Raw genomic sequence first — 23,384 nt, 5'->3', positions numbered from 1 at the left:
TCTCCTGGCATGGGCTTGTTAGAGAGGGCTGGGATGTGAATTGGTATCAGATAGGGGCCTGTCACATCACTTTGAAGCTGTGTGGTTCCTGGATGACTCTATTAACAAAATGGGAGGGGAAAAAAATGGTTATTTTCTCACTTAGCAGGAGCTTGGAGATCATTGTTGTGTTCACTCAGCTTACAGTGCCTGCTGATTTTCTGAAAGGGAGGTTGCTAAAGAAGTTTCTTAGTAAGAGATTTTCAAAATTAATCAGGAAGAACACATACTGATTTTTTTTTTTCCCCTCCACTAGTTTTGCACAGATTGTTGCAATGACTCCAAGATGTGCTTGTCCTTTTAGGAGGCAGAGAGAAAGAACTGGGCCCACTTGGAATTTAAAGTCAAATGTGAAGTCTTTTGAGAGCAGAAGCAATTTTGCCCTGAGAGACTTTACAAACCATGGTGGCTGCACTTTAAACACATAATAGAGTCAATGAGAATTTAAGTTGCCAACATCTTTGTTTCCTGTGCTGTCCTTCAGACAGTTCAGTTACACCAGAGCAAAGGCAGAAGGGCAGAAGGAATACCAACTCCAGGGAGTTGGGTGGCTGGAGGAGGAATGGCAGGATGCGCTTTGCCAGCACCCCATGAGAGAGCTGGAAGGAGATTGGCAATGGAAGCCAGCCCTGGATGCAATAAACTGGATCATATTCTATCTCTCTGCCTAATGTCAGGAATGGCTTAGCTAGGGCAGGGAGGGCAGCTCAGTTTGAGCTCCACAGCTGTCCTTCCCTACACACCCCAAATCAAAGCAGAAACTGTTTTCTTGTCCACAGCTTTTCTGCAGCTTTATTTCTGCTCCTCAGTGCAAACACTGCTCATGCACTCGCTTACCTGCACCCTCATGGGCTGTGTGTCTGGCCTGGGGCTGGCTTAATCCTGTCCTGTCCCTTCCCATAATGCTGGTGCTCTGGCACCTGAAGTACCTCCAGGCAGGTATTTCAAGGGGAAGGGAGGCAGTGGGTACCAGGTAATCTTCTCTGGGAACTGGCATTCTCCCCATTTGGCAGCCTAGGCACAGGCAACCTTCAGCTCTTGTTTTACAGCAAGTGGGCACTAGTTTTATCTCAGCCTTCCCAGAATCATAGAATGGCTTAGGTTGGAAGGGACCTTTAAAGGCCATCTAGTCCAAGGCCCCTGCAATGAGCAGAGACATCTTCAACTAGATCAGGTTCCTCAGAGACTTGCCCAGCCTGACCTTAAGTGTTTCCAGATGGGGAATCTACCACCTCCCTGGGCAACCTGTGCCAATGTTTCACCACCCTCACTGTAAAAAATAAAATACTCTCCTGTCTAACTTAAGTCTTCCCTTATACTTTAAAACTATTACCCCTTCTCCTATCACTACAAGTCTGCATCCAGGGGATTTGGATTAAATCCCTTGAATTTTTGCTCTTCAGCTCTAGCTTTGAAGTATTTTTGCTGCTGGGTCTGGTGCTGTTTTGGAAGAAAGATTTCCCCTCCCCAGTCCCATCCAGATTAATTAGAGAGCTGCAGTGAGGCTCCAGGAACCTAGCCATGATCAAAAACAACAGTCCCAGTACATGCTGCACCATGGGATTTGGTAGGTGTGGAGAAGAACAGGTTCGTGGTGTACTTGAATTGATTTTTGGTAGCCACAAGTACAGACCTTGCCTTATTCTTTGCATACAGGCTCTGCACCCAGTGGCCTCAAGAAGCGAGTCCTCTAAGCATGACCCAAGAAATAACTGTCCTTTTTTCCCTGAAGTTATCTTTTTCTTATGTCTTTTTATGTTCCAAGAGTATCCTGTAATTTTTACTTCCCAACCAGCACAAAAGAAATGATGGATTGGCACAGAAGTATGTGAGCATCTTTCTTCTTTTCAATGGGAGGAACAAATTGAAGCTGACAGCTCCTTGGAACCAGCACAACACATGAAGTAGTCACAATAATACATTTTATCTTCCAGCCCTTTTAGAGCATCAGAAGCTCTCTGGTCTCTGATGCCTCCAGTAAGCTGACCTTGGCTGGCAGAGCCAACCACCTCATTACTGCTGTCCCACTGCTCACAGCCTGCCCTCTCTACTGGACCTCAGACAGCCTGATTAGCTGCAGCAGCAGCTATTGCTGTCCAGGTTGTACAGCTTGCTGGTAACCCTACAATAACAATAGAACTGTTCAAATAATCCCTTCTGAAATTAACTTTTTCTTTTTTTTTTTTAATTCAAAAACCTCATCTAGCTGCAACACCCAGAGATTTGTCCTAGATGATTTTGTCCTGAAAAGCCTCGTCAACAGGAAAATTTCTAGTCATCCATTAACTCCAAAAAGCAGTTGCAGGAGAGAAAATCTGTCTGGTCATCAGTGAGGTTCTGGTTTTAGATTGTACTTTTACCTCTACAAAACACTGGTCTAGACCAAGCCTATCTTTTACTATTTTGACATTTCTATGCGAGCTGACCAAAGGAAGGAACTCCTTTTCAGTGAAATCTGTAGGAGATAGGCAAATAAGCATCTGTAAATAGTGGCAGAAGGTTCATGTTTCAACAGACCATGCAAGGTTCAAAACCAGAGCTTCCCTTCTCTTTCCCCAAATTAACATCTTGGTGTCTGAACAGCCAAAACTGCTTGATTTGTGCCTCAATGCAATGTCTTCATTGTCAGATTTGTCTTGCATCTGCTAGAAGACTGAATCTGAACAGAGGAAAATATTTTTGCTTGTAGCAAAGGTATACCTTGAGGATGCCTTGGAAGCCTTGAGGATCAGGGCTTGTGCTTGGGGTTGAGATGGTGACACTGATCTGTGATACTGCTGCAGGCAGTGTAGGTCTGTATTCAAAGTCTGATAGGCATTAGCTTGTTGTATAACGTGATGGAAAATGCCTTTTCCATAATTAAGCAGTTTAACATCATCTGTTAATTTTATTTTAATTATAAAGTTTTAATTTTAAATTGTTTGGTATTTTAAAGTGTTTGGTATTAAAACTTTTTAACTGTGGTACAGAAGTAGTGGTGTATGTTACAGCTTTGTGCAAAAATATCTCTGCAAGTAGCCCTTGGCCAGTGAGTCTCCTTGGGTATGGGCACACCTTTTTCTCTGGTCACCCCTGCAAGTGTTGCTGGATCATGGCAGCAGCAGCTATCCCTGTGCACTTTGCCAACTGTACAGGCATGTCAGTGGGTGATGATGCTTGTTGCTAATGCTCAAGTGTATAATGTGTTGCCCTGCATGACTGACTGCCCTTTCCTTGTCTCATTCAGTACATCCACAAAATAGTGTTCTGTTAGTTCAGAGAAGCACTTGGGTTTTCACAAAGAGGTGCTGGTGGCATAGGAAGCAGTTGGCTGTGAGGTGCTCTTTGATCCATGAGGCTTTTTCTTGAATTCAGTGTGATACTTGCAAGCCACATCTACTTAGATACACACAAAATCTTGTATATAAGAAGAGATGTTTGCTAAAATAAACAGAGAAAAATGTTTAGCTTATTAGATGTTCAGATTAATAAAGCCAGGAGGTGGAATTGCTCACTGCAGCAAGTCATCTGTGCTACATGAAAGCAAACCAAAGATTTATTAAAAATGCTAAGACTCAGCTGAGGCCAGAAAATAATCAGCTTAAAATTCTGCCTGCATAAACTAAGGTTTTGCTTTCTTTGAAATTGGAGGGGCACATTGTCATCATCTCCCCAGATGACAGCTGGATCACAAAGCCTTGTTTCATCATGTAGGTGCTGGACTGCAAGTGCTTTTAATAAATTTGATTTCCATGCCCTGTGCTGAAAACAGAAGTTCTCTGAAGGTTAGACGGCTTTTCATATGCAGTTATCCAGCAAAAGGTTGCTTTTTTTCCCATTCTCTTGACCTCTACCCTTAAAAAGAAAATAAACTTTCTTCCTAGTAGAGAAAGTGGCAGCAGTGGATTCAATGTAGTAACTTCTATCTTAAACTGTACCCTGTATGCAGGGTTCCTCCAGGCACTGTATTTCTTGTGAGCATGTCATGATGCCACCAGCTGAGGAGGACAATTGCCTCCATTGGCAAAGGATAGTTTTCCAAACTCAAAAGGCAAAATAGTTTTCCATCCTCATGAAAAGCCATGATATCCTCCTTTCTGTATATCCTTAATGAAGGCCTTTTAATATGACACGAACTGGAAAATGCAGAAATCAACAGAGAAGGAAAGGAGAAAGGAAGGGCAGCAGAGGACAAGCTACGGGGTCATTCCTAAAAGGTTGTCATTAGCCTGCAATGGCCCCAGTAGGTCTTTCTTTTAAATGGCATGCTGTGTAATAGCAGGGATGTGCCAAGATGAGCTGCCTTAATCTGTGCAATGAAAAGTTACACAAGATAATTACCTTGTAGTTCAGTGACAAAAAGCACTGTCAGATCTTTTTGGTTCATGCTTGGTTTATCTGCAATGTCTCTGTGTCTAGAAAACTCAAATAGTAACTAATCCTATGGCATAGCTGGAGCATATGGCATTTTAAACTCGTGGTTTGGGTTTTTGAAATGTCCACTACAAATTAAATTTACCAATTAACCTGACTAGATCTTCCTGCTGTAGATTTAAGGGTTTCATCTGGTTTGCATTTGCTTTGTCTGTGACAGTAAACTCCAGGAATTTGTGAATGTTTTTGGGCAGGAACAGCAAAAGGCACAGACAAGCCTGTATCTATTGCATTAAACTCCCCTGCCCTTCAAAGAAGGAAAGTACATCAAGACTTTTTTGGGAATGGTCTTTGGTCCATGCTTCCCAAAATATGCACAGTAGTTGTGTAAGAAAGCCCTATCTGGCCCAAACCAGAACTGTGCCAGTGACTGTTCAGCATAACCTCCTTTGCCCCAAGGAGCAGAAAGCCATTGCAGAGTCAAGAGAGAACAGCTTTTCTGTACTGAGAAACTCAGAGTTGTGGAATGGTTTGTGTTGGAAGGGACCTTTAAGGGCCATTTAGTTCCAATCCTGGCCCCATCATGGTCACCTTCTAGTAGACCAAGTTTGTTCAAAGTACAGTCCAAGTCAACCTCAAATGTTTCCAGGAATGGAGCATCAGCAGCCTCTCTGTTGTAGATGTTCCAATGTTGCAACACCCTCACTGTAAAAAATTTCTTCCTTATAGCTAGTCTTAACCTGCTCTTTTAGTTATAAAAGATTGCCCCTTATCCTGTTACTACAGGGTCTGCTGGGAAGTTTGACCCCATCTTTCTTGCAAGCCCCCTTCAAATACTGAAAGGCTACAATCCAGTCTCCTGGAGCCTTCTCCTCTTCAGCTGAGCAACCCCAACTCTCTCAGCCTTTGTAGGAGAGGTGCTCCATTCCTCTGATCATCCCTGTGGCCCTCCTCAGGACTCACTCCAGCTTGTCCGAGTCTTTCCTGTGCTGAGAGCCCCAGACATGGATGCAGTACTTGACATGGGGTCTCGCCAGAGCAGAGGGGCAGCACCATGTCCCTCACCCTGCTGCCCACATTGCTTTTGATGCAGCACAGAATACTGCTGGCTTTCTGGGCTCCAGTTGCACATTGTTGAGTCATCTTGGTAAGTGTTGAAATTAAGTGTGGTTTCAGAAAGTGGTGGCAAGGAGAGCAGGTCTCCCTAAAATTCTAGGTATTTTTTCAAGTGGTTCCTGTAAACACTTGTGTGTCTGTAGATCTGTTCTGTTCTTTTTGTGGATGCCTGGTATAACTCTGTGGGACAGGGTTGGTAGAGCTGTGTCTTCTGGCAGTCTGCACATAGCAATCACCTTTTTTATTTTGCTTGTTTGTCCCATTAGTCATCAATCCTCTTTTTTCCAGCACCAGTGTCACTAACACAAGCTTTTCCAAGAGGGACCCTAGCATAGACCCTTACCCCCTTATCCTCTTTCAGATGCTTGTTACAGATCCTTTAATGATCTTGTCCAAAGAAAATGGTGGTGTTTTGGGAGTTTAGGCTGTTTCATGGTATTAGATATGTGCTCTTGTATCCTGTGCCTTCAAGAGGTTTTTAAAACTTAAAATACTGTAGCCAAGAAAATAATGAACTCTGCCATAACTTAAAATAAAATTTCTAGAAGTCATATATGTAAGAAGACTGAAGTTTTGAATTTGAAAATGAACTGAAGCCAAGAGACAAGTGAGTTGCATCGGAGCAGACAGCCATTCTTGGTTTTGCATGGATAGTGTTCAACTACTTGATGAAGAGAGCTTCAGACAGATGCTATAGCCAAATGTAAATGAAGTAACACAGGACTTTTATGGCAATGCTCTTTAAGTGGCCACACTTGTAAGGTGTCAGAAAGATTAAATAAATCCGTTTCTGCAATGCTCATGTCTGGGAGAAGAACATCCAGCTTTCAAGATCTTCATCCTAGGACATGTAACGGTGTTATCTCCAACAGTATTTTAGTGAGCAGTGTGCCATTACAACACTCCTGGAAATAGAATGATCATATAAACATCCATGGAGTTTTAAGTCACCCTAATCCCATGTATTTAGAGAGGAGCAGCAAAGCGTTTGTATCTCATTAGTGGCTGAAAGGATTTGACAACAGTGATGTTTTACTTTCCTTTCAGGGATGAAAAGCCTGTCTTACTTGTTTAATTTAGCTCTCTCATGCTTATATTAGAGCATACCTGGAGTGGATACTGAGAACAGCTAGTTTGTCTGTCTTGGCTGAGGCAAAACAAATAATCTCTAGAGCAGCCCAGTGGTTACCCAAGCCATCCTGCTTGTGTTTACTTGATGCATTTACTTTCCTGCAGATGCAAAGAAATGGTACCCTCAGCTTGCTGTCCTTCTCCATGCTGCTACCATCTTCATTAAATGAGAGTTGTAAGCAGCAAAAATACTGCTGCCAAGTAATTAAAGAAATCAGCGTTCTCAAGGACAACTTTGCTAGCCATTGCTTTTTTCTCCTGTCACAGAGAAGATTTTTATATTCATTCCTTGCACAGTCTGAGAAAGTGAAGCCACTCTGTGCTGCTTACACTTGACATGCAAATATAGGTCACTGCTCAGATTCTTTGTGGATTTTGCCAAAGGACTCTCACTGGAGCTGCATCTATTGACATCAGGGCTGTCTTAACCTGCTTGTGCTCAAGATGTTACGTCTGGGCTTGCCCAGATGTTACTGTTGGTCAGTAAGGTTCAAGGGAGACCACCCGCAGCACTCATGGGTTCCTGGGCCTCCCCTAATGCTAATGCTTGCCAAAATGGGCAGTATGTTGGTCACTTTTTGTGGTCTGAGCTGAGAAATTAAAATTCCACACATCTGTGGTCAACCAGGCATATGCTAAAAGAGGTAGAGAAGTAGCCAGGCTGTTCCTAGATGGGGGAGTTCCCACAACCTGCTTTGCATCCTGGTAGTCTTACTGCTGCTCACAAGACTGCTGCTAGTAGTTTATCTCCTGGGACTTCATTTTTAATTAAATCCTACATTGACATAAAGAATTATCAGTGATGAGTAGAATTGGAGTTGACTTCTAATCAAAGATGATTCTGCATACTGGGGTGGGTTTGAGCTGAATGAATGTCAAATGTAATTAGATGGTCAGATTCTGATCCCTCAGCCACACTCGTAAGTACAGTTATAGACCAAATTTTGCTTATTTTTGCTAATGCCAGTTGAATATGATTGCCCTGTGTCTCTAATGCTGTAGGGGGCAAGATTAGGGAGGGCTCCATGTAGGCTCCTGCGCATGCTCACCCCAGCCACCAGTGTGAAATAAATGTTGGAACTGAAAAAAAAAGAGGTCAGCTGTCACAAACCCATCTGTTGTTTGCAGAGCCATTTAGGATCAAATTTATTTTCCTTGGGTTTATTACAGTGAAATAACTCATTTGCATTTTCCTCTCGTTAGGTTTTCAGCTGTACCAAGGGGAAGGTGCAGTGTAGGTCTTTCTCTGAGGGGAGGTAAAGCAGAGGCTCCCTGGCAACAAAAATAGAGAAATGAGGGCATTGCACTGGGAGTGTTGGTGAAGGAGTAGTCACAAAACGGGGAGGAAAAAAGCTAACTGTGGTATGAGACAAAAAGGGTGTTGCTTTCACCTAAATCACTGCCAATCCTTATTTCTGTGTTCTAGTGAGGTGATGAGAGTTAGAGCTAAAGGAATGTTTTACAATAAAATAAAATGGAATTAAAAGGCCTCACACTGACTTTGGAACCTAGACTGGTGTGAGAGATGACTTACTGAATTTATGGAACTATATTGCAGTGGGAGCATCAGCTATCAGGTTCTATGTATTTATGGCCGTATCTACTTTATCATTTTGCTCTTGACCTGGATTGTTAGCATTTTTCTTACTGTTACTATCACTTTTTGGTTTATGTACATCATCTAGTTTGGGTAGGAGGAGCAGAACAAACAACACGGGCTGTTCCAGATGGTAGACAATTTGTATTTCTGCTCAGAATGTCCAGTGATGAGCTAGCAAATACTGTAGCATTTGAATTGAAAATACCCTTACATGCAACATTTAAAATGTTCTTACAGAAATGAGACCAAAAAGTACAATAATAGCCTTGCTATTAATCTTTTTCCTAAGGCTTGATACTATTTGAAACAAGAGCTGAAATTTGGTACTGAAGTACTACATTTTAATTTATTAGAAACAGGTAATTGCACTTTGTGCTCGCTTGCAGGGATTTCTGCATGAAAAAGTAAAGCTCCCAGCTGTGGGCTTAAGAGCTGTAAAAGATGCATTAGTTGCATAAACATTTCTTTGTGCATTGTAAAAACTGAATCCACACAAACTGAAGGTATTGAAATACAGCTAATAAAAGAATCACTGTAGGTGTCCCAGATGGACATCTGTGAGAAGTGTCCTCAAGCCTTCAGAGAGATCCTGCTGGATAATCAGTGCTGAGGATGTCCCTGATGGGGGAAGAGACCACCTCAGCAAGAGCAGGATGAGTTGCAGTGGGCTAAGCTAGGATTCTTGGTGCTGCAAGAGACGGGGCAGAAGTTCCTTTCTGCTGCGGCTACCAGTGGCTTTGATGCCCACCCAAGCGTGTCCCATGTACTCCCAAGGAGAAGGCTCCATCTCAGCTGCAGCTCCTTCTCTCGGCAGCACTGCTCTCTGCAGCCGTGTGGGTAAACCCACATGGCTCTTTCTGTACGCTAAAATTAGTGTCTGAAGCTCATGGATCTGCTGGCCTTTCACTGGCTGATGTAAGCTTGGGAAGTGTGCTTGTCAGTGTAGCCATATGCTACTATTTAGGAATATCTCTAAGCCTTGGACTTCAGTGGAACAAATGTACATGATTTTATTCTGGCAACCAAGAATAATTCTTCAGATGGAGCTCACATGTCAGTACAGCTCTAGCAAATGCTGCCCTGCACAAGGGAGGAGCAGCCCAATCACTGGGAGCATAAAATGTGCCATGAAGGTTGTAATTTGTGTAATTGAATGACCAACAGAAGACACCTTTCTACAGGTGCTTCCAGGAGACCCCCACCCAACAGACATCTTCCTGACACATACAGAAATTATGAGCCTGCTCACTCACACCTAAGAGTATTTGTCCTGAAAGTGTAAAAACTCTTGTGCAAGAATTAAGTTTCTTGTGAAAGTTTTTATAATGCTCCTGAGCACTCTTACCCACATATCACTGTCAAATTTTTATATTAAAAAACCTAAAAGGATGTCTACTTTCTCATCCAAGGTGCATACCACTGTACCTTCTAGGAACCTAGGAAACATGGAAATCATTAATTCCAGGTGGTTACTTGGGCTGCTGGCCATGCTAGCCTCGAATTGCCAAAGTGATTCAGCTAAATAAGAAGTAAGAAGTTGGAAAATAAGTATTAAAAATTACTGGACTTTAGGCTACAAAAGCAAGCAGCATGAGTTGAAGGTGCACTGAATGAGCTTGGCACTGAACTGAGCACAAGTGTAAGTTTAGAATTGCATTGTGCTCTTTGGGTTTATGAGTGCAAAGCAGAAACAATTGGCTGTTTGGGAGGAGGACGTGATTTCTAGGGCATAACAGTTCCTTCACTTATTGTGGTTGTCTTTTGGAGAGATGCATGGTCCTAAATGTCATCTCATGGCATTTAAAGGTTTTCACCTTTGTAGGCCAGCCAGCCCAATAAGCAGAACATAGACCTTGGCATAGATGAGAGAGGAAAATGTTCTTTTCTTTCATTAGTCACAAAGATATCAGCTCATTTGTCAGCCATACCCCAGGTTTGCAGGTAAGACATGTTCCTAGCATGCCAAATAGAATCAGTTGACTTTTGTAGCCATCTACTCACGTTAGTGGACCGCCTCAGCTCACCTTAACCTAAATAATTGTCACTTTGTTTTTAACAGACAGCTTGCAGACCATCACAGATCAACAAAAGAATCAACACACAAACCATCTCGCTGTAGGGATTACCTCTCCTTAGATCCAGAACGGGCCTTGAGCCATGTGTCACACAAGAAAATAATAGAGGAAAAAAGGATTATCAAGGATGCTTCCAGTCACTCAGTCCTACTCCACGTTCCCATTTAATCAGTGCTTATACATAATCCTGAAGTGTCCTCGAAGCCTCAGCTGCAGACAGCTCCCTAACACCTTATAGCAAATTCTAGACATGGAGCCCAAACTGTAGCTGCTACAAGGAGAGAACAGGGGGAATCAAGGGCACCATCACCACTGTATATTGCAGCTTTACATGGTTGCTAGCACATGTCTAGCAAAAACAACTTCCCCTCATCATGTGGTGAGCAAAAAATACCATCTCCAAACTGGTCATGGGGAAGAAGCCAAGAGAAAAGGCTGTGCAGAAGTTGGACTAGATTTAGCAAATATGTTTCTGCCTGAATTTCTCCTCTTAGCTTGAATCAAAGTCCACACTGTTTATCAAATATTTTGGCACTGTGGGAGGTAGAGGTCTGTGCTGAGGGTGATGAAGTGAGGGCAGCCCTGTGGAAGTGATTGTCCTTCCCCACTCATTAGCTCAGGCTCAGCTGTTTCCCCATTTCCAGACTGAAAGGAGAGCTGAGAGAGGGGACTTTTATTTCCCTGGGGACAGAGACATCATCAATTATCTGCCATTCTCTGCTGCAAGCTGTCAGTGAATAGGGCAGAGGAGTACTGATAGGATTTCACCTTATCCCTTGACTCTGATGGGCTCATCATTCAACTGCTGTGCACTTAACATGGGCAGTACTAATTATATTAATTATACTTCTACACAGGGCTGCTTAAATTAGCAGTAAAGAGACTGGTGTCTTTTAAAATAAAACATCCCTGGTTCATTAACTATATAGATTTAAAAGTTTAAGCGTAGTCATTATATCCACTGCTGAAGTGGATCTCTCAGATCACAGAAGCATTTAATATCATTTTAGATGTGCAACTTGCATTATATTGAAAGCAAAATTTATACTGCATGTAGAAGACAGTAGCATTATATCATGTGACTGCTAAATGTAGACTGAGAAACTTGATTGCTAGCTTGGCATAGCACCAGAATCCCCTTGGCAGTGTTCAGCTGTGGGGATACCCAGCAGGTCAGTAACAGATCTGGGTGAGTCCTCATGGGCTGAGCCCTACTGAAATTATGCTAGCAACTGTATTCATGCATATCATCAGGACATAACTGTATTATTAAATTCAGAGGTAGGTTTATGTAGTTGATAACAGAGAGACCTGTGAATGGTTTAAGAGGCAGGAAAAGAAAGCCCTCTGAACAAAGGATATCACAACATGACAGGTACTCCTCACTCAAAGTGTATTTGCAAGATGGGTATCATTAATTATCCATCGATGCAGTGCCCATATGCAGACATTGTCTCTGTGAATCTGGGCCAAGGGGCTGATGCAGAGTCTGCAGTTTTCTGAGGTTGGTTGGAAGTGTCTGAGATATTCATATAATGAATATTAGTTTAAATCTTAAGAACAGATGGTGTTTGTACAATAGAGTCAACCTTTAACCTAACCAATGGAAAACAACTGAACAGAACTGGGAGATTTCACCAGTTCCAACTCTTAACTCCTTTTATCTCAGTTTTCTTCTGTACAGAAATTAAACATGCATTATTCACCAAGATTATATATAATATATAGGGAGAGGCCACAAGCCTATCTGGGCTCTGAGTTCTGACCATTTTATGCAAAACCAAAGCAAAAGTAGCTCCAGGCAGGTCTTAAATTTGCATTTCAATTGCACTTCTTGCACATTTTTTCTGGTATCTTGGGGAAAGTCTTAGCTACTAAAGCCTTTCAAAACCATCTGAGTGCTTGAGCAAAATAAAGAAAATAAATAAGTACATTCCTTTTCCAGGATTATTTATTTTTTAAGTTTGCCCAAAGGAAAAGAAAATCAAAACAGTTCCAGTGTTTCTGCACAGTCATATCTGGACACTAAGATTCTGTTCAGAGTGAAAGCCATTCATATTCTGTTCATATTAATCTGAACGGAAGAGACATTGTGCAGAAGATGCTAGCATTTTCACAACCACTTTGATTCTAAATCCCTTATCTTTTCATGGCCAATGTGGTTGTGATTAGCACCCAGGTTCAAGTTTTGTTTTCTCTCTCTTATGTTTTGAGGAATGGTTGATGTTTATGCAGCTAAATCTCCTCTGACTGTCAGTGTTGTTTAGCTCCTCCTGGGTCTCCAGATGTTGTCAGGGTGTGTGTGTTAATCATCCTGTCAAGCGATGCAAGTGCTGAACACTTGCAAGGGATTTTCTGCTCCTTGGCACTCTGCACCCGATTTTTAATGTAAATCCTTGTATGGGAGCATGCAGATTGCAGCCTAATTGTCTAAAGGTTATTTGCAAACCCAAAGGGAACTTGCTGTGCAGACCCCAAAGTACTGTGGTTAGGTGGTTTCTGCTCTGTCACTCAGGAGGTGGCTCTCTGTGGAGCTTGAACTGCTAGGCACAAGTTGGCACAGGGAAACTCTGTACTGCCTATAGGGGTGTGAGGTTTGACCCTGGAAGCTGCGAAATGCCTTCTGGCAAGTGCTGTGTCAGGTATCAGCAAGCCTGAGCACAGCTCAGCCCCACAGAGGTGTGCAGAGAGCCTTATGGATGTAGCGGTGAGTACAGAGCCAAATTTGGGCTCTCATTGACCGAAGACTCAAGTACCTCCAGCTGTGGCTGGAGCATATTTATCCCAGTGTGAGTTAGCCAAAGTGCATCCTCACTGTGTGGTATCTTCTGAGTTTGTGAGGAGCAGCTGCTCCAGAGCCTCTCTGCTCCTCCACCCTCTCTCCTGACTGTGGGTTTCTGCCTAGTACAGGTGTTCATGGTCTTGTCTGCCTGAGAGCAACTTCTCTGTCCCAGGGGTTTATCCTTGCAGAGAGGTTAAACTCTCTGAACCCTGAGCTGGGTGGGCTGCACCTGGGCAAGGCCAGGGACACGAATGGTGGGGTACCATTACCTGCTGACCACAGGGAGGAGAAAACTGGTTTTGACAGCAGCCTGTGTGGTATCTCTGAGACTGTTCAGTCAGGAGGGCAGCCCTCACTTCCAAAACAGGAAGATGTACTTTGGTTGAGTTGTGCAATAGAGAAAATGTCTCATTTAGCAGTAGTGCTGACAATGCTGGGACTGGAAGAAATGTTTCTGGCAGAGGTCCTGCAGAAATATTCCTGAGAAAGCAGCTCCTTGGGCAATGCAGTCTCCTCCAAAGAGAAATAGTAGTTTGCCATGGCACCTACTGCCACCCCAAAGAGTATTTGCCCAGCCTAATGCTACAAATCAAATATAACTGAGTAGTGCACAATGTTTCCCCACATATTTGCTTTCTGCAGTGAATGTTTGCCATGCAAGCACCACATAGCTCTGGTCCTTATCGTTAATAAATATGTTCAGTTGTGAAGGCTCACTAGATCTCCGGCTTTCACAAATAGCTGTTTTTTTGGGCACTTGCAATCATTCCTGATCTGTGGGGATGAAAGGGCAGTTTAGACTTGCTGTTACCCCCTCAGCCCTGTAGGTCAGAGTTTCATGAGCTCCACTGCCTGCAGGCAGCTCCAGCCCCGGCATACCATCCTGCTTCATCACCAAGCTCATCCCTCAGCCCAGCTACTGGACTGAAATGAGCTAGGGGCATGGGGCAGGCTGGGTCCAGCTTTTAAAATAGATGGAAAAAAGCTGCTAAAATCCCTCTTTTTCATTTTCTGACAGGTTATTTTTAAGCTGGCCTAGTTTCCCAGACTATTTCACAGCACAGTGGTGTCATCAGTTGAACTGACATCCCAGGAAGGATGGAGGTGGTGAGAGGATGGGTCCTGCAGGATGGGGCTGCACTGGCTGACCAGCTCCCTCTTTTCCAGCATCCCCGTTTTCCTCCTGCTCCCTGCCCTGCTGCCTGGCCTGTGTTGGCCATGGTGCTCCTCAAAGATCACTGGGACCATTCCTCTTGCCAGCGCAGCACAAAACCAAGCCAGCAGAAAAATCAATTTAATTGTCTGCCAAGGGCAGAGACAAGAAAAACAGTGGATTAAGGAGAAGAGGAAGATAAAGGCATCCCCCTTTTCCCTTGTGGCACAGCAGATAGAGCTGCTGTGAACCAAAGCACTTCTCTGCTATTTATTTGTGGATAGATTGAAGTCATCCTAGTTTAGTGCAGATGCTAAGCTGGGCACTGGAAATGAGCACACAGAGGGCAAGGGCTTCCTCCCTGCTGAGACCCCCCCAGACACATGAAATCCAGAGCATACAGTGCCTGGAGCTTGTTTACTGCTCTTCAGTCATGGTGGAGGGCATCCCTCTCATCACAGCAACCCCTGGGCTGAACAGCCATGGGAGCAAGAATCAAAGGGGAGCTGCAGGGCATTTGTGATGTATCAATCCTTTTTAAAATTATTATTGTGCATAATCACAGTTCACAGTGACAGCAAGCGCCTCCTAAGAGCTCTGCACGCTCCCATAAGAATTCCCAGGACAGATGGGGACACTGGGGCTGGGGTGAAGCATGCCAGGCGTGGCAGAAACCAGGGAAGGCATTTGGATTATCACACTGAAGTATCTTGTTCCTAGTCCCACGTCCAGACCCTCTTTGTGTTTCTGGTACATTTTGAGTAGACCCTGGGCTGGAAGTCAGAAGTTAAAATAGGACCGTTTTGGTTTTGAGTGGGGATGATTTGGAAATGCAAAGAGATTTGTGCCTTGGCTTGCAGCCCCTCATGGGGTTCAGGTACCCCTTAATGTCACAGATTGACATCAGGCTGTCTGGCCTGCCTGCCTGCCTTTTACTGTAACTCCATCCTCACTGACATGCTTTCTCTTGTTTTTCAGGAATATCTCCAAGGCTCCCTGAAATCATGTCAATAGGATCACATTCATTTTCCCCAGGAGGTCCTAATGGGATTATTAGAAGCCAGTCCTTTGCTGGCTTCAGTGGGCTTCAGGAAAGACGGTCCAGGCAAGTGCCCTTGCTCTCTAAGGGGAATTTCAAAATCAGGCTTTAAAGGAATCCTGGGCTTTAGGGGATGAAAGGGGAAAGGAGGTGATAGAGGACATCTTTCTCTCTGACTCTGACAAATAAAGTGTCCTAGGCTAAAATGTCTGTATATATTGTTTGTATAACTAAGCTGTTACCCTCTGCCTGTTTGCCTCTCCCCTATTAATGCAGAGCTTCCTCACATGCCTCAGAGCTGTGAGAGAATTTCAGAGAATCATTTTAACTTAGGCAGTGGTCTTTTGAACATGTGAAATGTGCAGGAACATTGCACATGATTCCCTTGCCATCCCCTCCTGTTTAAGACTACTGCTACCTAAAAGACAGTTTTCTCCTTGCTGCACCATTACAAATTCAAAACAAAGCTGTTTCCCTCAGCTTGGCTGCTGAGCCTTTCCGTGCACCACTTCTTAACTAGACAGGATTTAGGGCTTTGAGTCAGGCATGCCCAAGCCATCCAGTCCCGCATGCTACAGAGGCTACTTTATAATTGGTTTTAACTTGTGTAGTCTCCCAGTGTCAGACCCCCATTAGGCAATTGAGGAGTAAGAGCAGGCAAAGGGTTGCCTCCCATTGTCAGCCCAAGTCAGTGATGGTTGTTAGATGCTGACCTGCCCACCAGCAAAGTCCCCAAAGAGGCACCTGTATGCAGCACAACTGTCCTCACTTTGCCATACACTCCATACTCAAGACCAGTGGGGTGTGATGCTGTTCTCGTCTCGTAATCAAATCCCAACCTTCCTTAGGACCCGCAGGCTTTACACCTGAGATTATCTGGGCTCCCCTTGATTTTTTGCAGCTGGATGTAGCTCAGGACTCTCATGGGCGCTCAAACATAAGTTACGACAAGCATGGTATAAGACAGAAATGTCTGATGAGCCTCAGACTCAGCCTTGCATTTCCAGACAAGCTTTTATGTCTTGGGAAGCACATATCCCAGACTGCTTGAATTCTTAACCTGTAAAGAAATACAGTCCTTTAACTGGCAGGCACAGAAGCAGATTCATTTTTGCTAGCAGAGATAATATCATAAGATTTCTTCAAGCTACACTCCTTTGAGATTTCTATGATTTATAGGGATTTCTTCCTCTTTGATGTTCATTTTGCAGGTGTAACTCCTTTATTGAAAATTCCTCTGCGCTCAAGAAGCCCCAAGCAAAGGTGAAGAAAATGCATAATTTGGGCCATAAGAACAGCACCACTCCCAAAGAACCCCAGCCTAAAAGGATGGAAGAGGTCTACCGAGCCCTGAAGAGTGGCCTGAAGTATGAGCTTTTATCCTGCTTGTTGATTGAAGCTTTCTGTGACTTTTTAGAGCCTGGAGAAACAAGAACAGGGATCCTTCCTCATAAGAGATGAACATACACCTCTTGAAATCTAGACTGTGACACTTGGTATCTAAAATACTTGTTTAGGAAACAGGAATACAGGAGGCAGAATCCCATTTCCATTTTGAGAAAAGCTCCCAAAGTCTGGGATTTCAACATCAGATTTTTTTCCCCTCTGAGTTTCTTAGAGTCCTATCAAAGGCTTGTATTGCCTTTCAGATAACATCCCAGATGATAACAGGGCTTTTATCAGCCAGATACAGGGGCAGCGACTGGAAGGCACCAGCCCATAAACTCAGCAGCAGATTAGCTTGCTTGAAACTGGTTCAAGGTAAAGAGAACACCGAGCTCCTATACACACTTAAATAAGTGGGCTCCTATTTATTCCCAAAAAGGCAGCAGGGAGCTGCTTTTAGGACAGATCAGCGTAAATGAGTTTTTGTCTGTAAACACATCCAGTGAGGAAAGCCATTTGTTAGACAGATTTTCTTTTAGGATGGTCATCAGCCAGCTTGGTATGTGCTGCAGAGCTCATGCATCGTTCTCTGGTTTGTGTTTGCAGTGAGTATCTGGAAGTTCACCAGACAGAGCTGGATAAGCTGACTACTCAGTTAAAAGACATGAAAAGAAACTCACGCCTGGTACGTGCCGTGCTTTTTCACCCTGTAGGTGCACAGAGGCCCTCTTGAGGTGCTGGAGCAGTCAAGGGATGAGCGTGGGGTACAGGGAATTTGCACTGATGCTTTTCTTCCCTTCTAGCCGTGGTCTTGTTTGTGATTTCTGTTGAGTGTCAAACACTACTTTCTCATGGTGCTGTTGTGTTACAAAATTAATCAGTTTCTTGTTCTCTGTTGCAGGGAGTCCTGTATGATTTAGATAAGGTATGGTACTCCCTTTAACACTCACTTTGCAAGGAAGCATTAATATCTGTATGGTGTACATGGAAACCTTTCTCAGAGGGCTCTGCTAGCCACACCAACACCTGCATTTTCAAAGGAAGAAGTCCCGCTCCCCTCCTCTTCCCAGGGGCTCCGGTATTGCCCTTTAATGCAGCATCAAACACAGTGTGCTCACTCTCTGGAATCAAACCTACCCCACCAACCATTTTCCTGAGGTCTGCAAGGTCAAACTGGCTCTGGGATGGGCACAGACAGAGACAGACCCCTGCCAGGCAAGGAAGGAAGGAAGCAGAGGAGAGAGACTTCCTTCTTCTGTCAGCTGACAGACATTAAATCCATTTCCTTGTGCAAATTCTTTCAGCCAGCTCCAATCAGATAGGGGCTGATAGGGGTGCACCAAGGGGCTGGGGTGGGTGGATCTAGGTCAAGCCCCAGTTCATTCCTGCTCTTGCCAGTTCTGAGGAAGAAAAATTGAAAATGTGTTTTCCCTGCAGGAGAGTTTGGGTGAAAGAAAAGCTTTCAAGAACATTTCCTGAGCAAGTCTGGTTTTTTTCAGTCAAAATGCCAAGCTTGGGTTTATTCTCAAAACCAGCTTTGTAAGGAAGACAGTGGGTCTTGAAATGCAAAACCTGATTGATATTAATATGGGATTATGGAATATCTCTGCTTCCTTTGTTTTTGTTTTTTTTTAATAATAATTGGAAAAACCTAGAGAAATCCCATAAAATAAAAACTCTTTTTTATTTAAAAATATACATTAGGTAAATAAGTGAAGGAGCTCTGTTGTCAGCACCAGCTTAACAGTGGTAGGTTGGGACAACTGATTTCAGATTCATGGTCAAGGAAATCCTGTGCATTTTAATGAGGAATATCTTGGATCCATGGGGACTAGCAGAGCTAGCGTGGCAGTGTCTTACTGATTTATTTAAAGGTGCCTCACCCTCTGCCTTTTCCTTTCTTTCAGCAAATCAAAGCGGTTGAGAGATACATGAGGAGGCTGGAGTTCCACATTAGCAAGGTAATGAGCTCTCTCCTATCACCTTTCTTCTGCATCTGTTCCTATATTATTGAGGAAACAAATCCTTGGCCTCCTGCTACCCCTTTGCACTGGGGAGGCCGCTCCCAGATTTGCTGTTTTCCCCATGATAGGCTGGTGGTTGGAGCCAAAGAAAGGGTTTCCACATAGACCCCAAAGTCCAGCCGTGCCCCAAGACACTCCCACATGCTTTTAGGTACAGGGAGAACATAGTGTTGGAGACCTGCTGGGGAAAATCTATCTCACAGCATGCTCACTGTGAAACTGTAGGTGGAAAGAGAGTTGCATCTGAAAGCAATTTAATTCAGCAGTTATCTCTAGCACACACAGCAGCTAGTTTGGATTTATTCTTGGATTTCACTGCTAATGCTTTTGCTGCGTGGTTTGGGGCCCACATCCACTTGAATGTATCGGTGAGAGTATCAGTGGAGGTACTTGTGATTTACACTAATACGTTTTAGAGCTGGATAAAATCCATGGCATTTATTCTCTTACTTATAAACATAGCTGCTAGTGATTAGTTGCTTTTTTAAGCCTGACAAAGGAATGAATTATTTTTGACAGATGAAATGTCTTTTGAGAGTCATTTGAAAAGCATTTGCGCAGCTTCAAGTCCTCTAATTATGACAACCTATCCAAACCTTTTAATTTCAGTCCTCTCTTACTCTTGGAGACGAAAATAAAAATATAAATCGTAAGGCGATAGACTGAGATTTTGTTCCCCAAGCCACCTACTCTCTTGCTGGCAACATGAATGGCAAAAATTAGTACTTGAAGAACATTTCAATTCAAATCCTTCCCACTTCAGCCTGCTCAGAGCTAATGCTTTCTGGGTTTATAATAAGAGTGAAAAGCACCAAATGCAAGAGGTAACGCTGGTCAGTGTTACTCAGGCTTGCCAACTACATGAGTTCACTCTCTGTAACCCACAGCAACAGAGACAAAAGGAACTGAGTGTGTGGCGTTAAAAGCCCACAGGCTTGGGCAGGTGGAGAAGCATCTTTGTTTCTAATGATAGAGGAGGATTTCTTCAGCAGTATTTAATCAGGGACACAGAGAGGCCTTCTGTCTTTTACCTGCCACTGCTCTGTAAAGGAAGCAAAACAAGGAAAATGGGGTGCACAACAGCAGATCCAACATACTTGGGGAGCACATGGGCATGTCCTAGCCACACTCACATGGGCAGGAGCAGGATATCAATCCCAGACCAAGGCTCCACTCCGATGTCAGAAGTAAATACCAAGTGACAGCTATTTATAGTAGCTGTCTTTAGCCGGCTGGCTTGCAAGAGAGACAGGAGTATGAGTGCAGAAAGCTTTTTTTGTAACTTCAAAATGGCAAAATGCTACCTGTGTTGTGTCTTCATTACCTTATGCTGAACTCCTTTCATTTTGCAAAGCGTTCCCTGTTTTGGGTAGGGTGCCCTCAGGTCAGAGGCTTCAGCCACCAGTTGTCCAAGATAGCCTTGTAAAAACTGACCCAAGGCTTTGAAGTCATCAGAAAGACAAGTCCTGTTCCAAAGTAGCAACAGCACTTTTTGTTAGAGATTAAGCAGGCTTGGAAAATTAGATTTGAAACATGCCTGGATTGTCACATCAGGTGCATCCCTAATGCAGCACACAGTTACAGACTGATGAAGCTGAGGTGCTGGATGTGAGAAATACATACTGAGAAGTTCTGCTGTGAAAATCCATTCCTGAGCAGGAGCACTGTGGGACACAGAGTGACCTCTTGATTTGAGACATAACAATGGAAAGAGTTAATTTAGGTAAAACCCAAATACCCTGTTTTAGGAGGGACATTAGAAGCAGAAAGGAGAGACAGCTTCTTCCATTCCTGTCCTTCTTCTCAACCTGATTGTCAGGTTAGAAAACCCACATCTTCTGTATCTGACAGATTTAGCTTATAAAAATATAAAACATTATATACAGCTGCTGTGTATGTGTACATATATTACTCAGCTGGAGTAAATGTATATGTTCAGTACAGGGATTAGAGGGAAAAGGGAAACCAAAGCACAAGGCATGTAAATCCATTGCCCCTCAGAAGCTAGATCCAGGTGAGACTTCAAACAGTGTGTGACTATGTTTTGCAAGACTTCTAGAACGCTTACTATGTTGGGTCCCTAAGTTATGTCAAAGGAGCGTAAGAAGATGACTAGATGTAAATGTCTGGGGGGGTGGAAGTTCAAAGTACCTTTTTAACATCAGCTGTTTGTAAGTCCTTTACTTGTGCTGATTTATAATATGACTCCCAGTTTCTGGAGGATGGATGGTAAGAGTTCAAAAATACCGCTCCCAGCTTCCAATACTGCCTATTAGTCAAATGTTGCAACAGCCTTGATACATGGCTGATATTTGGGAGCCAAAGCCACTGCTGATCCTGTTAAAATGTGCCATTTACCACTTCCAGCCGCATTTGGCAGCATGGGCATTGCAGTTGCCTTTTAAAGAGCTCTTCCACAGAGAGATGTTTGAGAAGCTGGCTGCATTCCTGCCTCAGTGTTATGACGGGGAGAACATGAGTAGCAATGCTTAGAGGCATGCAGGGCAAGCAGGTGAATTGATGGCATTTACTGTTGCTCTATTGAGATTTTTACAGCGGAAGTTACTTTTATCTTGTGTTTCTTTTCCACAGACTGTAACACTATCACAGCTTCATTTTCCAGCCTCTCCGTTGTATATAATGGTTTGGCTGAGTTTTCTTGTAGTGCAAATGACTTCACTGTGTTGATTTTATTTTGCTGGATTTTCCAGGGTTTTTTTCAGTACTCTTTCCTTGTCCCCCCACTAGGTGGATGAGCTTTACGAAGCCTATTGTATCCAAAGACGCCTCTGTGATGGTGCCAGCAAAATGAAGCAAGCTTTTGCAATGTCTCCTGCCAGCAAAGCAGCTCGAGAGAGTTTGACCGAAATCAACAGGAGCTACAAAGAGTACACAGAGGTGCATCCTAATCAGTTCATTATTATCACTCTCACTGTTTAAAGCCGAGGGAACTTTGCCACTAATTGCAGGGAGAGTTTCATCCAGATAGAAGAAGTACAAGAAAACTCAGCAAAGAAGAATTAGTATTTGATTTTCTTCAGGTGAATGCCTGATGACTGACAAAGACAGGTTACATGGGCCCAAAGAGCTCCTTGAAATAACAGTTTAGATTCTGTGAGAGCAGAGTTATACCTAGGAACTTCAGCACAAAAGCATAAGTAAAAATCTGCCCCAAAACTACTTAAACTCCAAATAGCTCCTTCCTGCCTGCAGATTTAGAGATGGCAGGTTGACTGGAAACCATGCACCTACAGACATATGCTGCATCCTATGTTTTGTATTTGCTGTGATCAAAATCTATGTTATTAAACAGGCAGTAGATGATGAACAACAGTCTAATAGTGTTGCAAACATCCCAGCACACAAGCTGTGACAATATTCCAAAATGTGAAGGAAGAGCTGGAGAGGGTCTAAATACCCAGTCTCTCACAGTCTTTCTTAGTGTAGTCCATGTTTCTTGAGAGATTCAATCATGCTGGAAGCCACTTTGGCATAGAGCTGCTGCTGTTGGCACAGGTTGTGGCTGGAGAGGACCGGAACAGCGAGCAGGTTACACTCCGAGGACAAATCCTCCTTTTGCCATCAGGAGGATTAGCACGCAGCAGCAGAGGAGCACGGGATTGCAGTGTCAAAAAAAGCAGGCATAGCTGCCATTTTTTATGGCCAGACCTAGCTAAACAAGAAGGATGGCTCTGAGATTGGTTTTATTGCAAAATGTCTTTAATTTGCCTAACAGAATCTATCCTTACAAACAGACCTTTAAACAAAAAAATCCTCACTGTTTTCTTTTCCAACACAGAACATGTGTACCATAGAAGCAGAGCTGGAAAACCTATTGGGGGAGTTTTGTATCAAGATGAAAGGTAAGTGCCTTTTCACCTTTCCCTTCTTTCTCAGAAACCATAGCTAGCAGTTGCTGCACACATTGGTGGGAGCATTGAGACATGCTGCGTGTTTAACATGCATTTATGACAGGTGGGGTGTCCCACCCCCCACACACCCATTGCTGAGCCTTCAAACCTCAAATTTACACCCCTGCCTACTGGAAAGCATTACAGAAACAGGAACACAATGCTTAAAGACTTCCTGAGATTCTGCTTTTTGTTTTATAGACTAATTACCTCCCACAAAGACTCCTCCCAACAGCCAAAGCAATTCAGTTTCGAAGGCTGCTGTAATTTTTGCCTCTATTTCAGTAATTCTTTGAGAAGGTGACTAGGAAATTATCTGAATTTCCATGGAGCTGAACTTGAAATTTAAAATACCTTCTTAATTTGACATCAGCTATTTCTGACTCCCTTACTTTTGCTAATTGTGACCAATACTATTTTTGACCAAATGTTAAAAAAAACAAAAAGCCAGGAATAGTTTTCCTAGATAAGTCTGTGATGGCATTCACCTTTCCTTTTTATTCCTTGCCTTTATGACAGGGGAGTTTATGGGGTTTGAATACAATGGAATCAGTTTTGCTTGAAGTCTCAATGGTTCATCAGGTATTGCTAATGCTGTTGTCCCTTTAAGACCCAATGTCCTAAAGAAGAGATTGGCAGGGGATATCTTTTTTGGATCTTCAGTCACTGGCATGAGAATAGTTCTATAAAACAAAGTCAGCATCTAAATATTCATGAACTCTTAATTCTTCACTTGATATCTTGCCATTTAAAACATCCAGAGTATTGCTGGTGG

The 23,384-nt window shown here is 43.3% G+C and overlaps 1 protein-coding gene across 2 annotated transcripts in view; it reads left to right on the top strand.

Annotated features, from left to right (window-relative positions):
* Nucleotides 1-23,384, top strand: part of RIPOR2 (RHO family interacting cell polarization regulator 2) — a 51,003-nt gene that overhangs the window by 2,692 nt on the left and 24,927 nt on the right. For both annotated transcript variants that reach the window (XM_088053708.1, XM_088053710.1), the window contains exons 2-8: nucleotides 15,228-15,354; nucleotides 16,500-16,655; nucleotides 17,281-17,359; nucleotides 17,576-17,599; nucleotides 18,582-18,635; nucleotides 21,447-21,596; nucleotides 22,498-22,561. In XM_088053708.1, the coding sequence (XP_087909834.1) occupies nucleotides 15,228-15,354; nucleotides 16,500-16,655; nucleotides 17,281-17,359; nucleotides 17,576-17,599; nucleotides 18,582-18,635; nucleotides 21,447-21,596; nucleotides 22,498-22,561 (654 nt within the window). The remainder of the gene's footprint in view (nucleotides 1-15,227; nucleotides 15,355-16,499; nucleotides 16,656-17,280; nucleotides 17,360-17,575; nucleotides 17,600-18,581; nucleotides 18,636-21,446; nucleotides 21,597-22,497; nucleotides 22,562-23,384) is intronic.

This window comes from Pseudopodoces humilis, chromosome 1 (assembly GCF_049639895.1).
Source record: "Pseudopodoces humilis isolate 2021_Gansu_Grassland_sample_001 chromosome 1, ASM4963989v1, whole genome shotgun sequence".
In the NCBI taxonomy this organism is placed as follows: Eukaryota; Metazoa; Chordata; class Aves; order Passeriformes; family Paridae; genus Pseudopodoces; species Pseudopodoces humilis.
The sequence above is the reverse complement of the archived record's forward strand: the minus strand, read 5'-3'. Positions and strand labels throughout refer to the sequence as shown.